Genomic DNA, 22,430 nt, shown 5'->3' on the forward strand with positions numbered 1-22,430 from the left:
CCGCGAACGCAGTGTTGCGTTTCAAGAATACGATCTTGTCGGGGCGGGATTATTCGAAGGGCAGATTTCGGGACTCCACCTTTCCGCTGGGATTTGGGTGAGGCATGCAGGGTGGACATCATGATCGGGATCTTGTGCCGTGATGCTTTGCGTGGGCGGGTACGCGGCCTTAGGCGTGCTGTGAGGAAAGGCGGCGCGATGCGATATCATAGCCGAGGATGCGATGGGATCATGCGGTAGTGTACAGTCCCGGTAGCGTACATAGTAGTTAGCAAGGGAGACGGTGGGATATGATGCGGCGATTACACTTGCGCGAGCAAGGTGGACGTTGACAACGCTGTTCTACTAGCAGCAACTAAGATGCACGCTTGGAGCATGGTAAAGTGTTGTAGAGTAGGAGGCTTGACGTAGGGTGTAGAGAGTAGATGAAATAGCTCAGCATCTATCATAATGCTACTAATACTATATGCAGGCGGCCGTTTCCAACGCAGCAAGAAAGCCTAGCGAAAGGGATATCGTTATGATTCGTTAAGACAGCCACTCGAACGAACGAGACAGTCTGCTTCTTCTCCAACAGCAGCCGAAATGCAACATCCTCCGGTAAACACAGGTAGGACCTCCTCACCCCACAACGTCTTCTTTTTGGAAACGACAAACAAGAAATAATCAAAGAGGGTATCGTGACCTCGTGTGCCTCCAGAAACGCCAAGTGTACGCCACGGAAGTCGTGAGTCAACTCCACGAGTAATGCATCGCCCAGAACACCTGGATATGAGTGAGGACGGCAAACAATCGCAAAACGCAAACCCCAAAGTGGGTCGACAAAAGAACAGCAGAAATGCGGAAGAGAGGTGTTGGCCCGCCTTGCTGGTCTGGCCAGCCGGGGGACGCGTGTGGAGGTGTGGAGGTGTGGATGCGACAAGGGTCGCGCCTGTTGTAATTCATGCACTTGCATGCCACAATTCATGCGTTTGGCAAAACCAAACGAAACGAAACAGCCGCGCATAATGCCGATTGCTTGAAACGGAAGATCCAGTCTCGAACTTCATGCGATGACGAACAAGCCAAGGTTTTGGTCTAGCCGCTTAGAGGAGATCCATCAAGCTCTTCCTCTTGCGGACTCTCCGCGCCTTGATGCTATTGTTCATGGGACCAGCATCTCCATCCGGGAATGGCGGCAGCTCGATCATGGGTTCCCGCTCGTTTGCGCCTCGAGCGACTAACTTCTTCTGAGGTGACCTCCAGCGTGGCGGCGGGTTGGAGATGGTGGGAACTGGGGGTATCTCGGGAGAAGGGCCACGTTGCGTGGATGAGCGCGAGGCTATCCTTGAATTGCGTCGTAGCTTGTTCATCGGTGACGAACCTGACGTCGCAGGAGCGGTCAGTGGCGTTACGGGTGTGTATGGCGTGGCAGGTGTAGGTGGCATGTTTCCGCCCCGGCCGTTAATGCGGGAGTCCCATTTCTTAGTCGAGGGGGTGATCGCGATTTTGGCGAGGGAGAGCTTCATTGAGATGGAGCGGAGACGTTTGTGTGGTCCGGATTTGATGATGGGTGATGCTGCGTTGGTGTTTGAGTTCTCGTAGGGGTCGGAGCTTAGGAAGGAGTGTGGTCCTGGGGACTGTGGTGTGAGAGGCGGGAACGGGGATAATGGCGAGTCGTTCCTGGCATTCGAGACGACGTAGAGGGATGAGCGGGGCTGGGGCTGAGAGCGTGATGCCGGCGCGGCGCTGACTGGCCGTGTTGAAGTAGTGAGGTTCTCGCTGGCTGCAGGCGATATGCTCCTGGTCGAGCTAGCAGTGTGGAATGAGGATGCAGAGTCTGAGAGCTGTAGGGCGCTCTTGTTGCTGTGCGTGAACGGGCGGTGTCCGGTGGAAGGCCGCCGTGGCTCGAGACCAATGGCTGGTGAAGGCGAGCGACTCGTCGACGAGCTGAGGAGCATCATCGAGCGGCGGGTTTCTTGATCCTGCTTCCGCAGCTTGTTGATGGCTCCAATTGGCAGCTGGGCGAGCGAGGCTGACCGTTGGGCCGTTTCGCGGATCGGCGAACCAGCATTGGCGAGATGGATCATCTTTGGTCGACCAGCCGACACAATCGACACGGTGACGGCCATGTCGCAGCTCCGTCCCTTCTCCCACCGCGAGATGGACATTTTCCGCGCGCGCAGGCACTCCTTCTCGAAATCGTGTATGCTGGCCTCGGAGTCGTAGCCGTCGGAATCAGAGCTGTTGGCGTCCATGGGCGAGAGGTCCTCCTCGCTCGACAGATAGCGCTCCTGGAACGGGCGCGTGTCTTTGGAATCCAGGTCGGTGGACGAGTGCACTGCAGCGTCTATCCGCAGGGTCTCGGGTTCGCGGTGGGACAGGTCGGGCGAGGATGCAGAGCTGCTCGAGCGCTCTGGACGCACCAGCGCCGGCTTGTCGAAGGACCATTGCTGGAGCTGCGCCGACACGGCGACGTCGACCATTTTTGCTGCTGGGAAGAGACTGTTAGGACGGACTGCTCGAGCACGGCAACAGCGGGAGCAGAGCGGCTATTATGTGGTGGAGGGCCTGCCAGCAGCAGCAGGCGTGAAACGGGAGGCGCACTGAGGCTACGCACCAATGGTAAGAGGATGCGCGTGGCTGTGGGAACACACGAACACGGCAGGCCGGGGGTGAGACGTCGCCAGACACGGCTTTCGTAGCAGGACAGACGACGTGTGCACCTCAGGGCCTACAAGTAGCAGTGCAGGTGTAGCAATTGGGCGCCCAGGCGTATGGAGAGACGTGGTGGAGGGGCGAGGGGATCGCAAAGGAGCAATATCCGGGATGGTATATCAGATATATTGCGGACGAACGACCGTCTGTGCGCCCGCGGACAAGGACTGGGGGTTTCAAGTACACAGACGAGGCTCGCGATGCGGCCAAGGAGTCAGCTCGAGGCGTCCATGGGCAGCGAGTTACGTGCACGCTAGCCGATGACAATCTCCTCCAGCAGCTGTCAAGTCCGCGAACAGCGGCGAGCCCTGGAGAGTCCGCTGCCAGGCTCGCCCTGCGAGAGAATTCTACACACTACACCTCCCCCCTGCCCCTTCTTGACCACGCGATACACCGCTCTGCAGCGCCAGCTCTAGTCTGCGCGGCCAGGTGTGTGGGAGCGCGCCGCCATTGGCCAGGTAGAAGTGTTTCAGCGTTGTCGGCGCGGCAGGCCGCGACCACCTCTCGTCTTTTCGCTCAGCGTGCATCGTGTGCTCGTGGACCGCAGCAGGCCGCCCAAAGCGCAGGCCCCGTTTAGCGTACGGGTGAGCATGCCGTCCGCGGTCGTCTTTGGCTGGACCCCAAGACGGCGTTGCTATGCCGTCTCTCAGGAGCCATCTCAGGAGCATCTCGCGTCTCCCGTGCCATTCCTCTCTAGCTGCCTTTCGAGCCGTTCTCCTGCCGCTCGCTCAGGGGCACGACAATCGCGAACCACTCACAATTTCTCCCGGCGCGAAGCCATGGCGCCAGTGTGGAGAAGGACTGGCGCCACATCCGGTTTGGGAACCGTTGGAGCGGTGACTGACTTGAAAAAAGAGCCAAGGACCCTTCTTTTTTTCTCGTACCCGTCTTCCGTGCCGCTGGGATCCACCCTCCACGGACACGAACCGCCTTGCACAAACACATGGCGAGCGGCCTCATAAACCTCTCTCTCTTGAATAAGAGTAGCACAGGTACCTCCTCTCTGCCTCCGATCTCGCCGTCGCACAGTATCCCACCCGCAGAATTTTACAGCCTGCTGCCGTGCTGCTCCTCGGGCTTCATTCATCGCCTCCCACCTAGACGGGGACTCCGCCGACGAATAGCAGGCATGCTGCCTGTATGCACGTCTATCGACCCCGGTCCGTTGTGCAGGCCTACTCCAGGAATAGTAGAGCCTAGCATCGCTGCTCACGTCTCGCCAACCGAAGAACCAACAACCCCACCAACCCACACCTCGGCCGCTTTCCACCCGCGATCTCTCTCTAACGATAGATGAACTGCGCGTCCGCATTCGACTGTCGCAGCTGCCCTCTCTTACTGCTTCCAGCCACGCTGGCCGCAATCGTCCAGGCGGCTGCGGCTATTTTCATCTAACCCTAATATACGTGCGAGGCGGATGTATCGTATGCTCGCTCCGTCTAAGTTTGAAACCGTGCGGCTGCTCTGTCCTCAGCGCCTTTTCTTCCTTCCTTCTCCATGGGGGATCGTCAGCGTGCAGCAGACACGGGGCATTTGGAGCATTGGTGTTCCTGTCAGCACAGGAACTGGACGAAGCCGCTGCGGCTTACGGCCAGGAGCCATGTACTCTACCCAACAATGAGGCCCTTCACGGTAGTTCGTGGCCCCCCAATTCCCTCTCCAGTCCGATCCAGATCCTATTCCTTTTCGCCATCCTGTTACGCCGATGACACGATGCGATCCATGGCACATCTCGTACATCGGCCTTCCCCCAGTGTAACCCTTGCACCAGACAGTCCAACACTTCAAAAGTCCGACTCTTCACCCCTTCCATCCTTCCCGATCCACCACTACCGCGATCACCACGGACAACCCGCCGATCGCGGAGAAGCCGTCTTTAGGCATTCGAGGAGCCTTTCCGTTCAGGCAGCTAGTTAGCCGCCTGCAACCCACACCAAAAAGTCCGAACGGAAGTGATGCAAGAATCTGACCGCCAAGCATCCGACGCCGTGAGCAGAGTGAGCAGCCTTGCGCACGGTGACATTGAAAGCACCTCCGTAAAATCCATCGACGGACTCCCCGCTCTACCAGCCAAGCGATCCTTCTGTGCCACCTCCGTCTTCTGGTATGTCTGACAGCGCACGTGTCCGGATACGCTACGGGAGAATGACGGAAAATGTTGCTGCGCTAACAATATCTACCGCGACGATCTCTTGGGCTGGAATGGTGGCTTTTATGTGAGAAGTGTGCTATATCATATAGCTATAGGGCACGCTAACAGCGGATGGTAAGTGGGTGGATAATTAACCAGCTTTCATTCATATAGCAATTGCATGCCGAACAGCCGCCGAAGCACCGGTGGCGACGCCGCCAACTCATCAACACACACCACGCGACTGCACCCTACAGTAGCGTCTACAAGGAGCTATGTGAAATATATGAATATGCAAGTATATGTCGAGGAATACTTCCGTCTGCAAAACATAATGCCTTCTCTTAATTGCCGATGCCCCTCACATCGCCGCCTCGCCACTGCGCACTCGTTTGGCTTCGCGCTCCGGTTCTGCTGCACATTCAGCCCGACGCTTCTCTCCTTCTTTCCGCTGCGATTCTTCCCGAGCTGCTCTCCTCGCTTCCTTGTCGCGCTCCTTCCGTAGCGCTTTGCTTTCGAATTCGTGCCAGTCGCCTTCTAGCTCTTTCAGTGCCTCAGCTCGTCTCGGTGCAGGCGATTCCGTTGTGAAGTACGGATGCACAAGCACATCAGAAGCGCCGGGTCGCGCCGCTGGATCAAATAGAAACATCGCGCTCAGCAGCTCAAAAGCCGCCGGTGTCACCCGGTCCTTGTACTTCTCGGCGAACGTGCTCTGCCTCCGCTCAGTCGGCCTGAGTAGTTCGAACCACTGCATATCGACGATGCCGGGCCAGTCCTGAATGGTAGGCGTCCCAAGCACGTTGTAGATCTTGTCCAGCTGGTTAATCTCTCCCCCATCGCCAGGGAAGATGGCATGCTTGGTGAATATTTCCACCAGGACGCATGCAGCCGACCAGATATCGACCGCAGGGCCATATTGCGTTTCGCCCAATAGCAACTCGGGCGAGCGGTACCAGATAGTAATGACGCGATTCGTGTAGTCGAGTTTGGCTCGCTTTGCGTAGAACCGCGCCAGGCCGAAATCAGCGAGTTTCAACTGCCCGGTATTGCTGACCAGGATGTTGGCGGCCTTGATGTCTCGGTGGAGCACACCTCGTCGATGCAGGTAATCGAGCCCTTCGAAGAGCTGCTTCGCCAGATCCTTCTTGTGTGCATGCTCCAGCCTAAAGGTAGGATGGTTCAAGAGACCAGTCAAATCGTGGGATAGGTATTCGAAGACCATGAAGCAATCGTTCTTCTCCACCATGACTTCTTGCAGCTTGACAATGTTGTCATGGTTGAGCGACTGCAGGAGCTTGATTTCACGGATGGCTGTGACAGGGAAGCCATCGCGTTCGCCCTCCATTCTGATCTTCTTCAGCGCAACCATGTCCTTTGTATAGACATGGACACCCTTGAAAACCTTTCCATATGTGCCCGATCCGACTACTGACTCGTTGCCTGGCTTCCGGTAATATACAGACTCCGACGCCGCAAACTCTGAGGAAAGAGTAGGACGAGGCTTCTCGCGCTTCTTCCTGATTATCTTTGTCTTGGGCGGTTCAGGCGGGGCTTCCCGTCGCTCTGTCCGGCTATCTGGACGACTGTCAGGGCGTGGCTCAGGGCGCCTGGCTGGCCATGGATCTCTGCGGTCTCTATCGCGAACGTCGCGTATATCTCGTGGATCTCGTACGTCGCGCGGGTCGCGAGTATCCCGAATGTCCCGAACATCCCGTGTGTCTCGTTCGCGAATGTCTCGTAGGTCTCGCTCACGTACGTCGCGCGGATCTCGCGGATCACGAACATCTCGAGGATCTCGGTAATCTCTATCACGATAGTAGCTCGGATCTCGGGGGTCTCGGATGTCGCGAGGATCTCTATCGCGAGGGTCTCTATCTCTTGGATCTCTGTATGCGGGCCTCCGGTCGTAGTAGCTATCGTACTTGCCGTATTTGTCGTATCCACGGTCCGCCTCGCGATAGTCCCGTTCGCGGTCGCGCTCACGTTCACGTTCACGTTCACGGTCGCGATCGCGATCTCGATCTCGCGCTGAGTCTCTATAATCGCGGTCGCTCTTAGAGTCTGGCGGATACCTTGACGATTCTCGATTCGCGGCCTCCTTTGCCTTCGGGTCCAGAATTGACTCCTTTTCTTTTGCTGGCGGTTCAGGTTGTTCGTCTGGGATCAGGCCCAGCTTAGCCTTGCTGGGTGTGGGAGGTATTGGGTTCTTTGTCTTGAGAGAGAAGCTGAACCCTGACTTCGGCTGCGTTGGAGTTACTGGAAGCTTGGTCGGAGGTGGCATCTTCTTCTCTTCCTTGGCGCCCTCATCCTCCACACGGAGGTCTTTTGACGGTCGAAAGGGATTATCATCGGCGTCCACAGCAGAGGATTGGGCGTCAGCTGTCGCTGGGGTGGTCTGTGTCTGTTGCACTGCGGAACTAACGGGATGGCGTGGTGCCTCGGTGGCCGGGCGACCGCCCCTGGTTCCAGAGGTGGGAGTCCAGGAAAGATTGGAATATTGAGTTGGAGCAGCAACACCACGACCTCGCCCACCTGCTACGGGTATGAAGCTGGGCGCCGAAGGGGGTCCCGACATGCGCCTGTCCGGTCCATTATAATGATTGCCACGGAAACCGCCCCCTCGATAGGGAGAGTTTTGAAAACCAGGCTGACCGCCTGGATATGATTGGTTCGGATAGTTGTACGGCGCCTGATGGCCGGGAGAATAATTCTGATGATATGGAGACTGATTGGGTGAGTAACCGTGCATTGGAGAACTAGAAGCTATTAGTGACAACTGATCTGATGGTAGCACGAAGAGATACGTACCCTTGGTTGGGGTATTGCTGATGGCCGCCCCATCCTCCTCTTCCACCCGGATATGGGGACTGGCCTTGGGGCGAGTACTGGTTCGCTGGTGCATATGGCGGCGAGTGGGAATAATGGGCTCCGCCGCGGCCTTGATAATGATAAGCACCCCTCATCTTGGCGTCCCCTTCTTTGCCCTTGGATGTATCGGAGTTGTAGCCTGATGCAGGTAACGGTGAGCCTCTCCTGGATGTGGTCCTGGTTGCTGGCGCAGTTTTATCGGTATCGTGCTCTTTGTCTGATCTTCTGGAATGTTGGGATGTGTGGGGAGGTGAACGGGAGGAGCGACGGCGGCTCGATGCGCGTGGGGAGCGGGCTCGGTGCGGGGATCTCCTCCGTTCGGGTGATGGTGAGCGCCTGCGTGGTGAAGAGCGGACGTGTCGGGATGGACGACTTCGGCTGCGTTCTCGGTTCCTGGCCGAAGAAGGCCGATGCCTTCTTTCCCTGGCTTCTTCTGACGGGGTGCGGCGCCGCTTGTGGTGTCTGCCTGGCGAGGGCCGCCTCGGTGACTGGTCCCGCCGCGACCTCCTGTCTGGCGAAACGGACTTCTTCCGCTCTCGATGTGAGACAGGCCTATAATAAGACTCGACTGACGGCGAGCGGCGGCGGGATGTCAAGACCGGCTTGTACGAGTCCGGCGTTGGGCGTCGGGCAGGTGGGTCGCGGTCAGAGCGTGAGGGACGAGGTGAATATGCCCTATCTGTCTGTCGGTGGGTTGAGTCTGCACGACGTGTGCGCGACCTCGAGCGAACCGCGCTGCGACTCCTGTAGCGCCTGCTTCGTTTATGCGAGTCTCGATGCGGAGATGGCGAGCGGGTGCGATGTCGCTTGGAGGAGGGGGTCGTGTCTCGATGGTGGTGGGAGTGGTGGTGATGGCGGTGCGAGTGCGAAACCCTGTCTGAGCTGGGTGCCCTTCGTGAGGTTCGATAGCGGTCGTCCCTTGGTTCCCCGCGGCTGCGACGGCGTGTCCGCTCTCTGCTCAAGCTTCTTTCGCGCGAGCGGTCCCTCGCGTGCTTCGTCGATGAACGAGTGTCGGTTTCGTGCGTGCGTCGTCTGGAGCTGTCCCTCGCAGCGCGTGGCGCCGGTGACGCAGCCCTGGGCTCAACAATCCGCTCTCGGTGGCGGTCCCGGTCTCTGTCTCTGATGGACGGTTCCTCTGGTCTCCACTGATCTATATCCTGGGCCCGGCGCAACCCAGCCATGTAGGCAGAGGTAGCATCAGAGGTAGGTGAAAGATGGCGGCATCAAGGTTCGCGGGTCTGAGTGTCACGGCCTAGCCGAGCGACAAGAACGGCAGACCTCGCAGCCCGTCTAGGGTAGTAAGAGCGGAGATAGAACAATGTAACAAAAGAGAAGGGGCCCGCGACCGCCGCAAAACACTGTCACAGATGCGCTTTTGCGTCCTCGCTCGTCAGTGGGTTGCTGTCCGTTGCCGCTGCAGCGTTCTGCGCCCGAAGCCTTTTGCCTGCAGCTTTCGGTGTTCGCCAAGACCCGACTCGTGACTGTCACAGAGGACCTCCGCAGATCGGGCCTCCCAGGTTCGTCTCCTTGAGATACCTCCGGTTTCTCAGAGAAGACAGCCTCTTCAGATACCGGCGGCTCTTCAAAATCCCCCCTAGACTCCAAAACTTCTTCCCATGTCGCCTGCTCCAGCTGAGCAGGACTCCGGCTTTACAATAGCTATCTACGGGCAAGCAACAGAAACAAGGTCACAGAGGCCGCACACAAGCGCCTCTCATCGCCCATAAACCGCATGCTGGAAGCCAATACGCTCCGACATGTTGATACCGTAGGTGTGCGAGCGTGTCGGAGAGGTGCGGTGATGGTACGCCAGCGTCCCACTCTGCACGAATACGGATTCGGGTGCCGTTAAGGGGATCCGTAGCAGAACATATATAGCAACGTTCTGCAGGCCGCAGTTGAAGCAATCTTTTGGTAAATAATCCGTTTCGATGTGCTCGGCGATGAGACCGTGAAGACCGCAATTACTGGAAAACCAGGTGGAGCGGCTGCAGAGAGCGGCGAAAGGGTATCAAAACTCGAGGTATGTCTGCAAATAGCCGTTCCCATATTGCTGGCAAAGGGATAGAATCATGAAGCCAACGCCGGCCGCGCTCAGCGCTCAGCTTCCGCGCCACAGCGCGAGGAAGCTCTCGCTGTCGGGATGCTGAGCGTCGTTTTCTGTACATTAGAGCCGGGCGGGGACATTGCAATAGCCTTAGAAGAAGGCCAGCACAGTCTGCGGTTTCAAGGACGGCTGAAGTGGGCGACGTGAATCTGCTGTCTCTGACGCCGGGAACGCGGTCCTAAAATGGATAGCGGATGCGATGCGCGATGAGCACGCTCGCGCGTCTGCTCGATGCAGTAGAGGCGAGCTTCAGAGACCGCCGAAGGTTAGCGCAGGGTGAATGACTTCCTGCTGCGGTATGCAATGAATGAGAGAGAGCCCAATCCCGCATGTGTCTGCGCCTCTGAACAGCATTTCCGTCTCCCCAAAGCCGCTCCTCCGTTGTCATTACCTCCGAGTCATCTTGGTAGGCAGCGCGATACCCGCAGAGCAGGTAGATACCCGGCACGCCTGTGGCGGGCGGCCGTACAATGGTTGTGGGTTGACGAAGCTGGCGGGGATTCGGTCAAGGCGACCGAGCGCCTCCGAAATACGGCCTCCTCCTCGTCGCCATGCGAACTAAAGCATTATAAACCTAGGCACTTGAAGTAGCGATAGCAGCGACGACGTACGTACCTCGGTCGGGCAGCAGGTTGGGATGGGGGTGTTGATGATCGGGTGACGAAGAGGTTTCGAAGCTGCGTGCGGCCTTGGAAGCCCGGCTTGGTCCGAGCTCAGCGGCCTCAACCTTCGCCGGGATGGCAGAGGCGCTAAAATAAATGCTTTTCGCTGCAGGCGGAGGGCTACTCGACCCGCGTCATCGCAACTGCGCGGATCCAGTCCCACGCCATGCGCGCAGTCCGCCATAGTTCTTCGGCACTCGTGCCCTCTTCGAATTCCTAGTCGCCTATAGAACAATACTAATACACAGCTCCGACATCTTTCCGTCCGCTAACTCCCCGCCATGGACTCACCGCCGTTCAAACCAAAGCCCGCAATCCCCTCCCACCTCACCAATGGCCCCTCGCCGCTCAGCATCTCTACTGAAGCGCGTGACAGGAAGGAGAGGGACAATCTGTTTGCTGCTATAGAAAAGTCAAACCGCGGCCGCCAGATTATAAACTTCGATGGACCGAACGGATACCACCCCAAGTCGTCGACGAGCGCGAACATGGACGGTCGCGGTCCTCACGACAGTCACAAGATAGTCCACAGCGAGATCGACGTGGAGGGTTACAACGAGGATGGCCCTTCAAGAACACCGCTTGCCACCAGCCGCGCTCACAGCCCGTATACCCAGCACCCCACCATTGACTTTGACGGACTGAGCTGGCCAAGCCGAGGCACACGGGAGAGGAAGGAGGCAACGGAGAATGCAAAGGAGGAACGCCTAGCAAAGCTGTCGGGCGCCGTGAGGACCATCCTGGAGTGCGTGGGCGAGGACCCCGACCGCGAGGGACTGCTGGATACACCAGAGCGGTATGCAAAAGCCATGCTCTTCTTCACGAAGGGCTACGAAGAGAACCTTCGCGACATAGTAAATGGCGCGGTATTCCACGAGGACCACGATGAGCTGGTGATTGTCAAGGACATTGAGTTCTTTTCGCTATGCGAGCACCACTTGGTGCCCTTTTCTGGGAAGGTACGATGCTGGTCCCTCCGTCAATAGCCGACCGCAAGCTAACAACCCCAGATGCACATCGGGTACATCCCCAACCGCCGAGTGATCGGTCTCTCCAAGATCGCGAGAATCGCCGAGATGTTCTCCCGCCGTTTGCAAGTCCAGGAACGCCTCACCAAACAAGTCGCCCTCGCCCTCTCCGAAATGCTCCAGCCGCAAGGCGTCGCCGTCGTAGTAGAGTCCAGTCACCTGTGTATGGTGATGCGCGGAGTTCAGAAGACAGGAGCAACTACCACCACTAGCTGCATGCTCGGCCGGATGCGGTCAACGGCGAAGACCCGGGAGGAATTCCTGAATCTAATCAACCGGCGATAGACGTGTGCCATCTTCTTGTAGCAGCTATGATATACGAGCCAGCTTAATGATATGAAATGGGCGTTGGTGGCGGTGTTCATCCACTTTGGGAGGCGGACATGGTCGCATTGCTGCGTTAGACTAGATGCATTGCCTTCAACAGGCGCCGGTGATTGAAATCACTACTCGCTTATCGATTCCTTTTCACCACGCTGCTACGTTTCTCTCTCAAATAAGTCGTCTTCTGTTTTGTCACTTCCGCTCATCTCCCCGCTTTCTGCGCTGCCGTTTGCTCTCTCTCGCGCGGTTGCTTTGACAACACTACTTCCACCCGCGCTAAAACAACACCTCTCTTCTCTCGCCCTCTACATTCCTTTTTTAGTATGTGCGCGTAGCCAATGCTGTCAATCTCATGGATAACGGGTCACAAGCAGATGCGCGTATGAAGGACGTCGAAGACGACCCCTCATCAACCTCACAACTACCTCCAACCTGCTTCGACAACGGCCTCCCAACTCCTGTCACAGCGACCGCACCCAACTTTCCGACCACCTTCGCGCAACAATCACCACCATCGAGCCCAATGGCGGAAGAGTCGTCGCCCGCGAAGGGCAAAGGCAAGCGGCCCGCGGAGGACATGGACGTCGATGCCTCAGCTACAAGCACCACCCCACAAACCCCACCTTCCACGACGCCTCAGGTCATCCGCCGGCACTGGCACCGGCGCCGCAACGTCGCAGCAACCGTCTGGGGCCCCTCCTTGCCCGGCCAAGCTTCCTCCAAACAGCCCCAACGCTTCAACCTCTACAAAGCCATCCTCCGCCACCCAAACCTCTTCTTCCAGTTCGCAATACGGCTGCCCATCACCACAATAATCGACCTCTACGCCATAGACAAGGAATTCCACTATCGTTTCAACAAGTACAGCACGTCCATCGTGTCCGACTACACGTCGTATCATGCGCCGCATGCCGCGTTTATCTTCTCATGGATCATGTTCCCCGAGCTGTGTATCAGCGACCCGCTGCTCAAGCCGATGGATGGAAGACCGCATCTTGCGAGGGATATCCCGAGTCTGAGGTGGGCGAAGATGGTGCTTTATAGAGACAACGTAGTCCGAGGTATCCTGACATGCCTCGCGCTGGAGGGTCTCCGTGTACCGCGAGAGACGCATACGACACTCATCAAGTACTGGCTGCTCATGGAGATACGAACGACCGCTATGCGGCAAGCCTTCCTCTCCGACAGCAAAATCTGGACTGACACGGATATCATCTTCTTCCAGCTCTTCCTCGTGAAGCTCGACATGCTCTTCCAGGACCCGGTTCTCGGGAGTGGCATGTGCGAGCTCTCGCATCTGCTCCTGACGCAGAAGTCGCTCAGCTTGCTCTACAATATCCTCAAGGGGAAGACGGTCCTAGACTACGACGACCTGACCGACATGCTCATCCGCACATACCTCATGGACGATTTAGACACGGACACGCACACCTGGCTCGACGACGAGGTGGAAAACGGTGTCCCCGAGGAGTCCTGGGGTCTCATGTGCCGGGAGCAGTGGTGTACAGACGGGGCAAGGATGGAACCTGCCGTCGATATGGTCACCATGGAGGGCATCAAGAGAGGTCTGCATGTCCACAAGTGGCTGCTGGATTTCATGCTATACGGGTTTATGGACGACGAGACGGAAGAGAATTTGCCGTGTCCGAGGAAGTGGAGAGCGGATAAGAAGGTGGTGGTGCCGAGCGAGGGATGGCCGGCAGAGAGTCTGAGGAAGCAGGTCATTGAGACGTTAGACGACAGGTTTGATGTCGGGAGCGAGCCGGAGGGTGGAAGCGGAGATGGAGTAGATCGTGCGGTCTTGGGTTTGGATGCAGATGTTATGGATATTGAGGGCTACTGAGGTGGCAGAAGCTTTGCTAACAGAGCTTAACGAAATTTGCTAGGCATGTCAATGCAATACGGTGCATAGAAATTTTCTTGTATCAAAAGATTCTGAATCTATTTAGTTCGAGCTCATTGCTCGTATGGCGCCCGAACGGCTTGTCTATATGAATCAAGTCCTGGCTGAGGTCGAATTGGATACTTTCTCTCCTCTTTTCTACCGCTGACCTATATTGCATTGCGAGACTGCATACTTCGGCATGGAAATTCTCTCTACTTTTTCCCCTTCTTCTTCCCGTCAGTCTCCTTGACCTCTTTCGCAAATCCACCCAACACCAGAGCCTCTCGCGCGGCCGTATTGATGATTCGAAACCGATCAGGGCCGAGCAAGATGCCACCATACCACCTCGTCACTACGACCATAACGTTCCACACGTCCATCAACTGCATGAGATGAAGCATCCTTCCTCCAGCGGCAGTTTCCCCATCGTCGTCGCAGTCCTGGTAGCTGGTGTCGTTGGATCCCTTAATACGCCAGGAAGTCATGTTGTGCGTTGCACGTGCCGCCTTCTTGTCGGTGGCTAGAAGATGCGCAATATATTGCTTTGCTTGTGCTGGAGAGGATACTGGAGCGACGCGAGCGAGGAAGACGGACTTCTTTTCGGTGATGGGTGGTGCGATTATCCAGGGTGGCTCTGGTCCTAGGTCCAATGCAGGTTCTTCTAACGCTCTTGTGCCTTGCGATTCTATATAGGGCTCTGAATCGTGGTGGTCGTGTAGATGTACTGCGCCCTGCTCTTCCGCCTTTTCAATAGCTTCTCGAACTTCCTCAAGTAGGTCGTATATACATGCTTCACCCGGTGTGTACACCTGCGCCAGCACATCTCTTACTACATCCACCACCCTACTCCCCATTCCCTTCTGGACATCCTGGCCTACACTTTGCGTTCCGAGTATTGATGGCGGGGCATCTGGATAATCTGGAGGGAATTTTATCCGCAGAGTTATCGATGGAAATGAGGGAAGTCGCAAGCTGTAAATGCTATCATTTTCAGAGATTGGCGACAGGGTGTCTTCGTCGAATATAGAATTTATCGAGGTAATTTCATCGCAGATGGCTTCGTTTGTTGGGCTATTCATGGTTGAGGAGCTTCGGCGCGGAGCAAGTGGAGTGAATTAAAAACGCGCTAGCGTTCGCGCGCACTAGCGCCGTAGCACGGACCTCGAGCTCCAGTTCTTTCTCGAACACCGCACCCTCACAACATACCACCTACCACTGAACCGTTACTGAACCGTCACAGGACCATCACGCGCAACTCGCCGCTACTGCCGCCAGTAGCCATGGCGAATGATGATCAACTCAAACGCGCTGAAGCCGACGTGCGCATTGCGCAGCTCAAATTCGCGCAGGCGCTGAAGAATTCGGAAGCTCCCTGTCTAGACTTTTGCAACAGCCTCTCCGCCGTCCTCGAGCAGAATACACCGAGGAACGTTCAGGTATCTATTTGAACAGCACCGTTGTACCACTTGTCGGGGGCAGACTAATCGCGACGTTAGACCTGCAGAGAATGGATTGTGAAGCACATCGCCTGGCAACAGTCGCGGATTCAAGTGCTTGGTGAATACCTGGTTGCCGTCGCTAGGGCCGTGGTCGTGAATCAGAACTCCAAATCAGCCAAAGCCGCGAGAAACCGTCACGATCTGCTCCTGGTGATCAGCGATGTCCTACATACTTACAGATGCCATATGGCACACAGTACAATACCGGGCATGTTCGTCAGGGAGATGAAGCCGTACATCGAAGAGCTGGTCGAAATGGCGGCGTCGGCTGTCCCTGGCAAAGATTCAGAGGCAGAGAAGAAGTTGAAAGCCGTCATCAACTTCTGGGCCGCCAATCAATACATTAGCCGCGAGGAGTACAAGTCCTATCGAGAGCGCGCGATGGATGGGTTGGTAGTAGCTCAGGGTGGCAGGAAGAGGAGGACGTACGCCCTGCCCGTCTGGTTCGGCGACCGGACTGCCCCATGGCATGAGCTCCCGGCATCGTATATGCTTGAGCCTATGATCCGACACCCCGACCGTCCTATCGCGAGGCACGAGATCAAAGTCAAGCGATACTCCGAGAAACAGCCTTCCGAACGAGTCCGCCAATTACTCGAGGAGTACTTTGAGAATATCGATCTCAAGTACCTGCCGACGGGGGACAACCCGACCGGCGAGACAAAGAAATACAAGCTATGGCTGGATCCAATGGGCCAATTGGTCAAGCAGAATAAAGAGACGAGAGAGACAAAGACGGTCTGCAATGGCTACGGCTGGTCAGTGAAGTTCTGCCAGGACATGCAGGACGAAGGTGTTCCGGAGGCTCTTGGTGAAAGGCGAGAGGAATACCGAGAGGAACAACATCAGAAGAGGATGCAGGATATGCAAGCCCGGGAACGCAATAGAGCCGCTAAACCACGTTCACCAGGACGCCGTCCATACTCATCAAGCTCGGACAAGGATCGTGGTCGGGATTACCGCAGAGACAGCGGGTCCATGTCGCGATCAAGGTCCACGTCCAGCTCTGTCTCGCGAGGCAGCCGAGGAGATAGAGACGAATCCTATGATCGACGCCGTCAGTCCTCGCGTGACGGGTCTAGGGACTACCCTGAAGGTAGTAGCCACCTCGACGACCGCAGGCATTCCGACCAGCGACCGCTCCTAAACCAGTATGGCCGACCCTCGCGTTGGAGTGATCGTAGGAGCGGCTATCAGCAGCCCAACCGCGGTAACTACGGTGGGCCTGGCGGGAACAATTACAACAACAGCAACTATCCCGGACAAGGTTTCTCTCAGGCTTCGCAGCCCCCGAACTTTCCAGCTTCCTATCCCCCACCGTCTCCAATGGCAGGCCAGGTTCCAGGGTACCCGAACGCGCAGTTCCCACCGCCACCTCCGCCACCCTTTGGAGCACCTGGAACATCTGTTCCTCCCCCGCCACCACCACCGAACTACAACGGGCCATACCCCGGTGCACCTCCCAACATGGGCGGCTATCAGAACAATCCTTACAATTACGGCAATAGTAACTTTGCGTATGGCAATCAGGGCGGGTACGGAGGTCAGGCTCAGGGTGGCTCCCGAGGCGGCTTTGGCGGAGGCTTTCAGGGTCGTGGCGGATATAACCAGCGTGGCGGATACCATAGACCTCAGCAAGGTCGAGGCGGAGGTAGTAGATGGAGTTGAGTCTAGATATCTACCTCGCTCTCCGTGAAGAGAGGTGCTAGCCTTCCGATCGGTGTTCTGCGGAGATTCCTCGATTTCAGGCCAAGTGAAGGAGAAAAAGTTTGTGTGTATAATAGCGAGTTGTGAGAGTGCTCTCCAATGTGCACAATAGTTAGGAAAAGCTTCGAGCTCAGCATGGTGAAGTTGGACCTACACCGCCCAATTGTTTGTACCCACCGCTTCACCTCACGCGACAGCGCACAATACGGCACTATACATGCTTTCAGCCCGCATCGCAGAGACCATTGTGCAACCTTGAACCTCTCAGCAAACTTCTTATAGTCAACTCCTCATCCTCTCTTCTCTCTTCCAACACATACCGCAACTCACCGCAGCGAACGCACAAGCGAGTTGGTACACGCTGTGGCAAATCAATTGCTTCCGAACGTTCACACCTTTACCCTCTACCGCTTCCTCCACATTTTCTATTACTTGCAAACTGCGAAGTTTCTGTGCTGCAAGTCAGCTGTACCATCCTCGGCCGACTCGTGCGCTGATTGGGCGAGGCCTGAGACAAGGTACCTAGGTAAGTTTGCCCCCGCCACGAGTCCGAACTACCAACAACTTTCCCTCCAACACTCTCCTGCTAACCATGGCAGTTACTTACAGTTCCTTCCTCACCCCTAGCGGTCCTACCGCGTAATGGCTCCTTCAGCAAAGCGCAAGCGAACCACGACCAAGTCTACGCCGAACAAACGCCGAAACAAGAAACCCCCGACGAGCAGGCCCGACGAGCCTACCGACGTCGAGTATATCGACGACAACTGGTATACGGTCAAGAGCATCCTCGACGAGAGAATCACAGAGAACGGCGACGTCGAGTACTACATCGACTGGGAGGGCACTGACCCTAAGACCGGGCGAGCATACAAGCCGACGTGGGAGAAACCGGAGGATATCACAGAGTTATGCATCGTCGACTGGAACGAGAGGAAAGCTGAAGCTGCAAAGGCACAGCGAGCACAGCGAGCTGCTCGTAGACTAGCAAAAGAAGAGCATTCGCAACTCCCGCTCAAACCTCCGCCGCGTCGAAATCGCAAGTCCCGCGTCGTTGAGAGCAGCTCCGAATTGTCCTCGGTGGTCCCCTCAGACCGATCCACCCCTGCCCAGTCTACGCCCGAGCAGTCCTCTACGAATACTTCCCCCGCTGGCCCCGCACCAGACCGTCCGTCTCCACTTGTCCAGATCGACCCGCGAAACAGCTTCGACCCAGACGAGTACGAGCGCTACTCGCAGCTACCCGCATCGACCTGTTCTTTATCCCCAACGCGGCTTTTTGACAGCTCTCAGTCATCATACACAGGGCCGCGCGATTTTCGGTCTTCCGGCGTCGTTAGAGACTCAGAGGACGAAGACGCGGAGGAGAGCTATATTCCTACTACGCAGGGTGCATCTACTGTCAGCTCTAGCGAACAGCAGAGCTCAGCTACAGAGGTTCGTCTTTCACACCCAGAGAACGCTGCATTGCTTGCTAATGGGTGTTTGCAGAACCTTACAGCATCTACTTCGCTCGAAGAGCTAGGCCCTGCGTCACCTGCTATTTCTATCCCAGAGACCGAGCCAGACATTGTCGCGGATTCGCAGACCCAAGATCAGCAGTCGCAGTCTCAGTCTCAGTCTCAACCGGAAGAGCAGATAGAGGTTCTGGATTCGTTTGAGACAGTCGTATCCTCTTCTCAACAAACGTCGCAGCAGGTGCACGAGCAAGAGCATGAGCAGCAGCTCCTGACGGAGGAACCACGCGAGTATCAGGACATCAGCGAAATTATATCTCGGCCCGCTGAAGGCCCAGTAGAGGAGCATAACGGCGCGGAGGATAGCGCGGAGCAGATCACTCTCCTCGACTCGACTGAGCAGCAGCTCTCGACTGAAGAGCCACGCGGGCATCAGGACATCAGCGAAGGTATATCTCAGCTGGTTGAGAACCCAGTAGAGGAGCATAGTGACGAAGAGAATAGCGCGGAGCAGACCACTCTCCCGGACCCGACCGCGTCTCAACCTACACCAGAAGCACCAGAACCGGAGAAGCATCAGAGTACTATTTCCGAGCAGCCCGTTGCCGCCCACCCTATCGAGGTGCGATCAAGCGCAGAGCAGACCACTGTTCTCGACTCTACCGCACCTCAACCTACACCAGAAGCACCAGGACCAGAGAAGGATCAAAGTGCCATTTCCAATCAACCCGCTGCCGCCGGCCCTATTGAGGCCGCAAAGGTACGGTCAAGTGAGCAACAGGACGGTACCAAAGACCAGTCTGCATCTCGTAGGGCAAGCAACGCCCTTGGGGTCCAGCACAGTAACGGCGAGCGGTCTTCGCTGTTACTTGATCAGGCTTGGTCTCCCTCAACAGAGCCGCATCACACCCAAGATCTTGTTATCGCGGAGAACACTCCTCGGTCCGACGTTCGACCTTTGGTTCGTTCCACAGAGTACTCAGCCATCCCCGAAGCAGTAGAAAGCTCTGCTTCGCCAGCAACACAATCCGTTGCAGACCGCGGCAACAGCGAGAGTGGTGCGGGAGAGCAGCGCGTCTCTCAAGTGCCCGCGGGTAATCAGGTCGCATCTGGTGAACAGCCAGTGGCTTTGACACAAGGACATAGCCACGAAGAAGCAGCTCTGTCTCTCCCCCCAGCAAGCGGAACGAACGACGCAGTTACAAGGGCCAGCGCCGCCCTTCAGAGTGTCGTCGAGGACAGTGTGGAACGCCGCGATTTTACGGTTGAGTCCCAGGACTCTAATTCTGGAAGTTCCGAAACCCGCGTTAACAGCTCGGGACAGCCGTCAATTTCCCGAGGTGCACCCGAACAAGACGCACAGGTTGTGCAAGTAGATCCGTACTTGAGTACACCAGACACCCCCGAAAGCATCCGTCCAACGGTTGAAAAGGACGAGAACGCGCTCGAACATTCAGCTAGGCCGCCTTCACGGCACGACTCATCTCAACAGACTCCGGAGCCTCTAACATCAGCGCACGGTTCCTCGCCTGCGCCAAGACCTCCCGAATATTCACTCGGAACCCCAGCAACCAACGCCCCGCCTCCACCTCGGCCTCTAACTCCAGCGAATTCTTCTCCCTTGTCAGCAACCATGGACGACACCGCCAACGACTTTGGGAAGAAGATGAGAGAGTTAATCGAGAGAAGACAGCGAGAACACGATGCCACTTACACGCCCACCCGGAGGGTCCTGAAGTCCGCCATGTTTGCCTCAGCGGGCACTCGATCCCCTTCCGCAATTCCCGACCGCTCTCCTCTTCCACAAGTTCCAACATCACTGCGAACAGTCGCCACGACCAGCTCAGCCCTGGCTCGACCACCACAAGAAGCAGCGCCAGCCCCACCTCAAGACGAGGGTGAAAGCGGGGGCTCCGACAGCAACGTTGCCCCCATCGCGCCCATTGCCCCGCCGTCCACCGATTCCGAACTTAGCGACGCCTCCGATAACGAGAGCTTGCTCAACGACGACCTGCAGTTGCTACCACAAGAGTTCATCGTCCCTCTCCCCATAGAGGGGCGACAGGCCAGCATGTACAGAGACGAGATCAAGCATAGCAAGGACATACTGAAGGCCTTTGCTGAGGACCCTCAGGGATTTTCCGAGCTAGACAATGTTGACAAGGTACTGCAGCGGCTACGTGGCATCGAGACACATGTGGATCTTATCTACAGCGGAAGCCGCACCTCGCAAGTCATCGGAGCATCCACGCAGGTTCAGCACCAGGCGCAATGGAGCCTCGACAATTCTGTCAAGTTTAGGTTCTTCGGCACGCTATTACACAAACTACGGGAGCGCGACATGCATGTCATACTCGTGATCGAGAAGGACGATGAGCGCCTGTTCGACATAGTCGAGACGTTCCTGAGGGGCAAGTTCGTCAACTTCAAGTCCCCCACGCGTGGTCGACAAGCGGACCTCGCACATGTTGAAGGCAACGTAATGGTGACGGTGCTATCGAGCGAGTCTAGTCCCGTTGTACGACCGCCAGATCTCGTCGTCTGCCTTGATGGCTGCCTCGAAGCCGCACAGATCCGGAAGAAGAGTTGGGCTATGAACCCAGACCGATCTGTAGTTCCGCTCATCCACCTAGTCATTCCCAGGACAGTTGACCATATCCAGCGATACGTCTCTCAAAACCTCAACCCCCGGCGACGATTGCACACCATCATCGCAAGCCTGGCACAGTTCCAGGGTGAATATGGACATGCAATGTATGCGCACGGTCCTCGAACAGATGTCGCAGCTGAGGGCGTCGTTGCTTTCCTCGTCGCAAGCGAAGAAGACGGCCAAGCCCAGGCTGACTGGCCTCTCCCGACTATTGGTAGCATCAAGGACCTCATCGAATTCCAATCACAGCAGTCGCAAGAAACTATCACTTCGCCGCCGCCTGGTCCTGCGGCATCGGCGAAGCGACCCTTGGACGCCGAGGCCCTCGATCCCGCCAAACGCATGCGCTTCACGCCACAGCCGCAGGCACAGGCCCAAACCGGCTCGAGCGAGAACAACGAGATTACGCACATAAGCGACTCCCTTCCCGGAACAGAGGCACAAGTCTCAAAGCTGCAAGAACAACTAGCAGAGAAAGCTGAAGCGCTTCAGTCAGAGAAAGCTTTGCGCAAAGCAACTGTGAAGAAGTTCCGCGAGCACCAGGTGAGCTGGGACAAACAGCAAACTGTGCATGAAGGGCTTAGAGAATCCTACAATATCCTAAAGAAGGAGAGGGAGACCGCCACGAAGCAGCTTGAGGCTGCGAACAAGCGAGAAGCCCTACTACGCGAGCGTCTCGATGCGAAAGCTACCGAGCATACGGACCTTCAGACCCGCTTCAAACAGCTCCAGGATATAGCCCTGCTCTCAGAGGACGAGAAGACCGCCGAGATTGCGCGCCTGCTGAAAGAACTCGCCGACTCAAAGGACGCTGAACGGCGCGCCTTTAAGAAGGCTGAAAACAGTGACAATATGCTCGAATATACTAAGGAGCAGTACCGTGACGCTCAAGAATCCGCGGCGGACAGCTCAGCCCAAAACAAAATCCTAGCCGCTAAACTTGCGAACGCAGAGCGCAAAGCAGCCGGTGAAGCCGCCACCCTCCAGAGGCTGCACTACGAGCGCCAGGATAAACTAGTGAACCAACAACTGGAGAGCGCACGGACTCAGAACGCTATCTTGAAGAGGCAGCTTCAGCAGAAGGAGGAGGAGCTGGCTCGGATCAAGAACTCGCGGGGTGTCGGCGTGGGTACGCGCGCACAGAGTGTCGGACCAAAAACACCGAGGCCCGGCAGTAGAGCCGCGAGTCCGTTGCCAGGTAATCGGGATCGCCTGGCTAACTTGAGGAATGGATAGAATCCGACATCATCTGCGAGGAAAGCCCCGGAGCCTACCGTCATCGAAGAATGTCCAAGGATCCGGTTGCTATTCAAGCCGAGAGATGCGGTCGAGGCCAAGGAGCGCAATGGCTGTGAGGCGCATGAGCAGTGTTATGGTTTGAGAAAGTACAGGCAGCCAAAGAGGATTTTCGAATCTGG

At 56.7% G+C, this 22,430-nt stretch overlaps 8 protein-coding genes across 8 annotated transcripts; 5 read left to right on the plus strand and 3 right to left on the minus strand.

Annotated features, from left to right (window-relative positions):
• Nucleotides 1-1,046: 1,046 nt before the first annotated feature.
• On the minus strand, nucleotides 1,047-2,775 carry BU26DRAFT_60044 (uncharacterized protein). The gene is made up of 2 exons (XM_033835172.1): nucleotides 2,600-2,775; nucleotides 1,047-2,470 (listed from the first exon to the last, which is right to left on the minus strand). The coding sequence occupies exon 2, from the start codon at nucleotides 2,463-2,465 to the stop codon at nucleotides 1,086-1,088; it is 1,380 nt and encodes a 459-aa protein (XP_033681011.1). The 5' UTR covers nucleotides 2,466-2,470; nucleotides 2,600-2,775; the 3' UTR covers nucleotides 1,047-1,085.
• A 1,512-nt stretch (nucleotides 2,776-4,287) lies between these two features.
• BU26DRAFT_521530 (uncharacterized protein) lies at nucleotides 4,288-4,937 on the plus strand. The gene has a single exon (XM_033829555.1). It carries the CDS (start codon nucleotides 4,315-4,317, stop codon nucleotides 4,612-4,614), a length of 300 nt encoding a protein of 99 aa, XP_033681012.1. The 5' UTR covers nucleotides 4,288-4,314; the 3' UTR covers nucleotides 4,615-4,937.
• A 252-nt stretch (nucleotides 4,938-5,189) lies between these two features.
• BU26DRAFT_507667 (Pkinase-domain-containing protein) lies at nucleotides 5,190-8,877 on the minus strand (the record flags this gene model as incomplete). Its single annotated transcript, XM_033827020.1, has 2 exons — nucleotides 5,190-7,584; nucleotides 7,637-8,877. The coding sequence occupies 2 exons, from the start codon at nucleotides 8,875-8,877 to the stop codon at nucleotides 5,190-5,192; spliced, it is 3,636 nt and encodes a 1,211-aa protein (XP_033681013.1).
• A 1,869-nt stretch (nucleotides 8,878-10,746) lies between these two features.
• BU26DRAFT_432198 (GTP cyclohydrolase I) lies at nucleotides 10,747-11,778 on the plus strand (the record flags this gene model as incomplete). The annotated part of the gene is made up of 2 exons (XM_033823962.1): nucleotides 10,747-11,424; nucleotides 11,476-11,778. 2 exons carry the CDS (start codon nucleotides 10,747-10,749, stop codon nucleotides 11,776-11,778), a joined length of 981 nt encoding a protein of 326 aa, XP_033681014.1.
• A 562-nt stretch (nucleotides 11,779-12,340) lies between these two features.
• On the plus strand, nucleotides 12,341-13,660 carry BU26DRAFT_532702 (uncharacterized protein; the record flags this gene model as incomplete). The annotated part of the gene is made up of 1 exon (XM_033831116.1): nucleotides 12,341-13,660. The coding sequence occupies one exon, from the start codon at nucleotides 12,341-12,343 to the stop codon at nucleotides 13,658-13,660; it is 1,320 nt and encodes a 439-aa protein (XP_033681015.1).
• Nucleotides 13,661-13,914: 254 nt separating this feature from the next.
• BU26DRAFT_532703 (UPF0029-domain-containing protein) lies at nucleotides 13,915-14,984 on the minus strand (the record flags this gene model as incomplete). The annotated part of the gene is made up of 2 exons (XM_033831117.1): nucleotides 13,915-14,759; nucleotides 14,969-14,984. 2 exons carry the CDS (start codon nucleotides 14,982-14,984, stop codon nucleotides 13,915-13,917), a joined length of 861 nt encoding a protein of 286 aa, XP_033681016.1.
• On the plus strand, nucleotides 14,901-17,042 carry BU26DRAFT_521533 (uncharacterized protein). Its single transcript, XM_033829556.1, has one exon. The coding sequence runs from the start codon at nucleotides 15,388-15,390 to the stop codon at nucleotides 16,867-16,869; it is 1,482 nt and encodes a 493-aa protein (XP_033681017.1). The 5' UTR covers nucleotides 14,901-15,387; the 3' UTR covers nucleotides 16,870-17,042.
• Nucleotides 17,043-17,550: 508 nt separating this feature from the next.
• On the plus strand, nucleotides 17,551-22,367 carry BU26DRAFT_567526 (uncharacterized protein; the record flags this gene model as incomplete). The annotated part of the gene is made up of 3 exons (XM_033833664.1): nucleotides 17,551-18,342; nucleotides 18,397-22,141; nucleotides 22,249-22,367. 3 exons carry the CDS (start codon nucleotides 17,551-17,553, stop codon nucleotides 22,365-22,367), a joined length of 4,656 nt encoding a protein of 1,551 aa, XP_033681018.1.
• Nucleotides 22,368-22,430: the final 63 nt, after the last annotated feature.

Source organism: Trematosphaeria pertusa, assembly GCF_010094035.1.
Source record: "Trematosphaeria pertusa strain CBS 122368 unplaced genomic scaffold BU26scaffold_11, whole genome shotgun sequence".
Classification (NCBI taxonomy): Eukaryota; Fungi; Ascomycota; class Dothideomycetes; order Pleosporales; family Trematosphaeriaceae; genus Trematosphaeria; species Trematosphaeria pertusa.

What these genes read in the sequence shown, in the direction of transcription:
- BU26DRAFT_60044 (XM_033835172.1), bottom strand. Translation starts at nt 2,465, where the DNA reads ATGGTCGACGTCGCCGTGTCGGCGCAGCTCCAGCAATGGTCCTTCGAC.
- BU26DRAFT_521530 (XM_033829555.1), top strand. Translation starts at nt 4,315, where the DNA reads ATGAGGCCCTTCACGGTAGTTCGTGGCCCCCCAATTCCCTCTCCAGTC.
- BU26DRAFT_521533 (XM_033829556.1), top strand. Translation starts at nt 15,388, where the DNA reads ATGGCACACAGTACAATACCGGGCATGTTCGTCAGGGAGATGAAGCCG.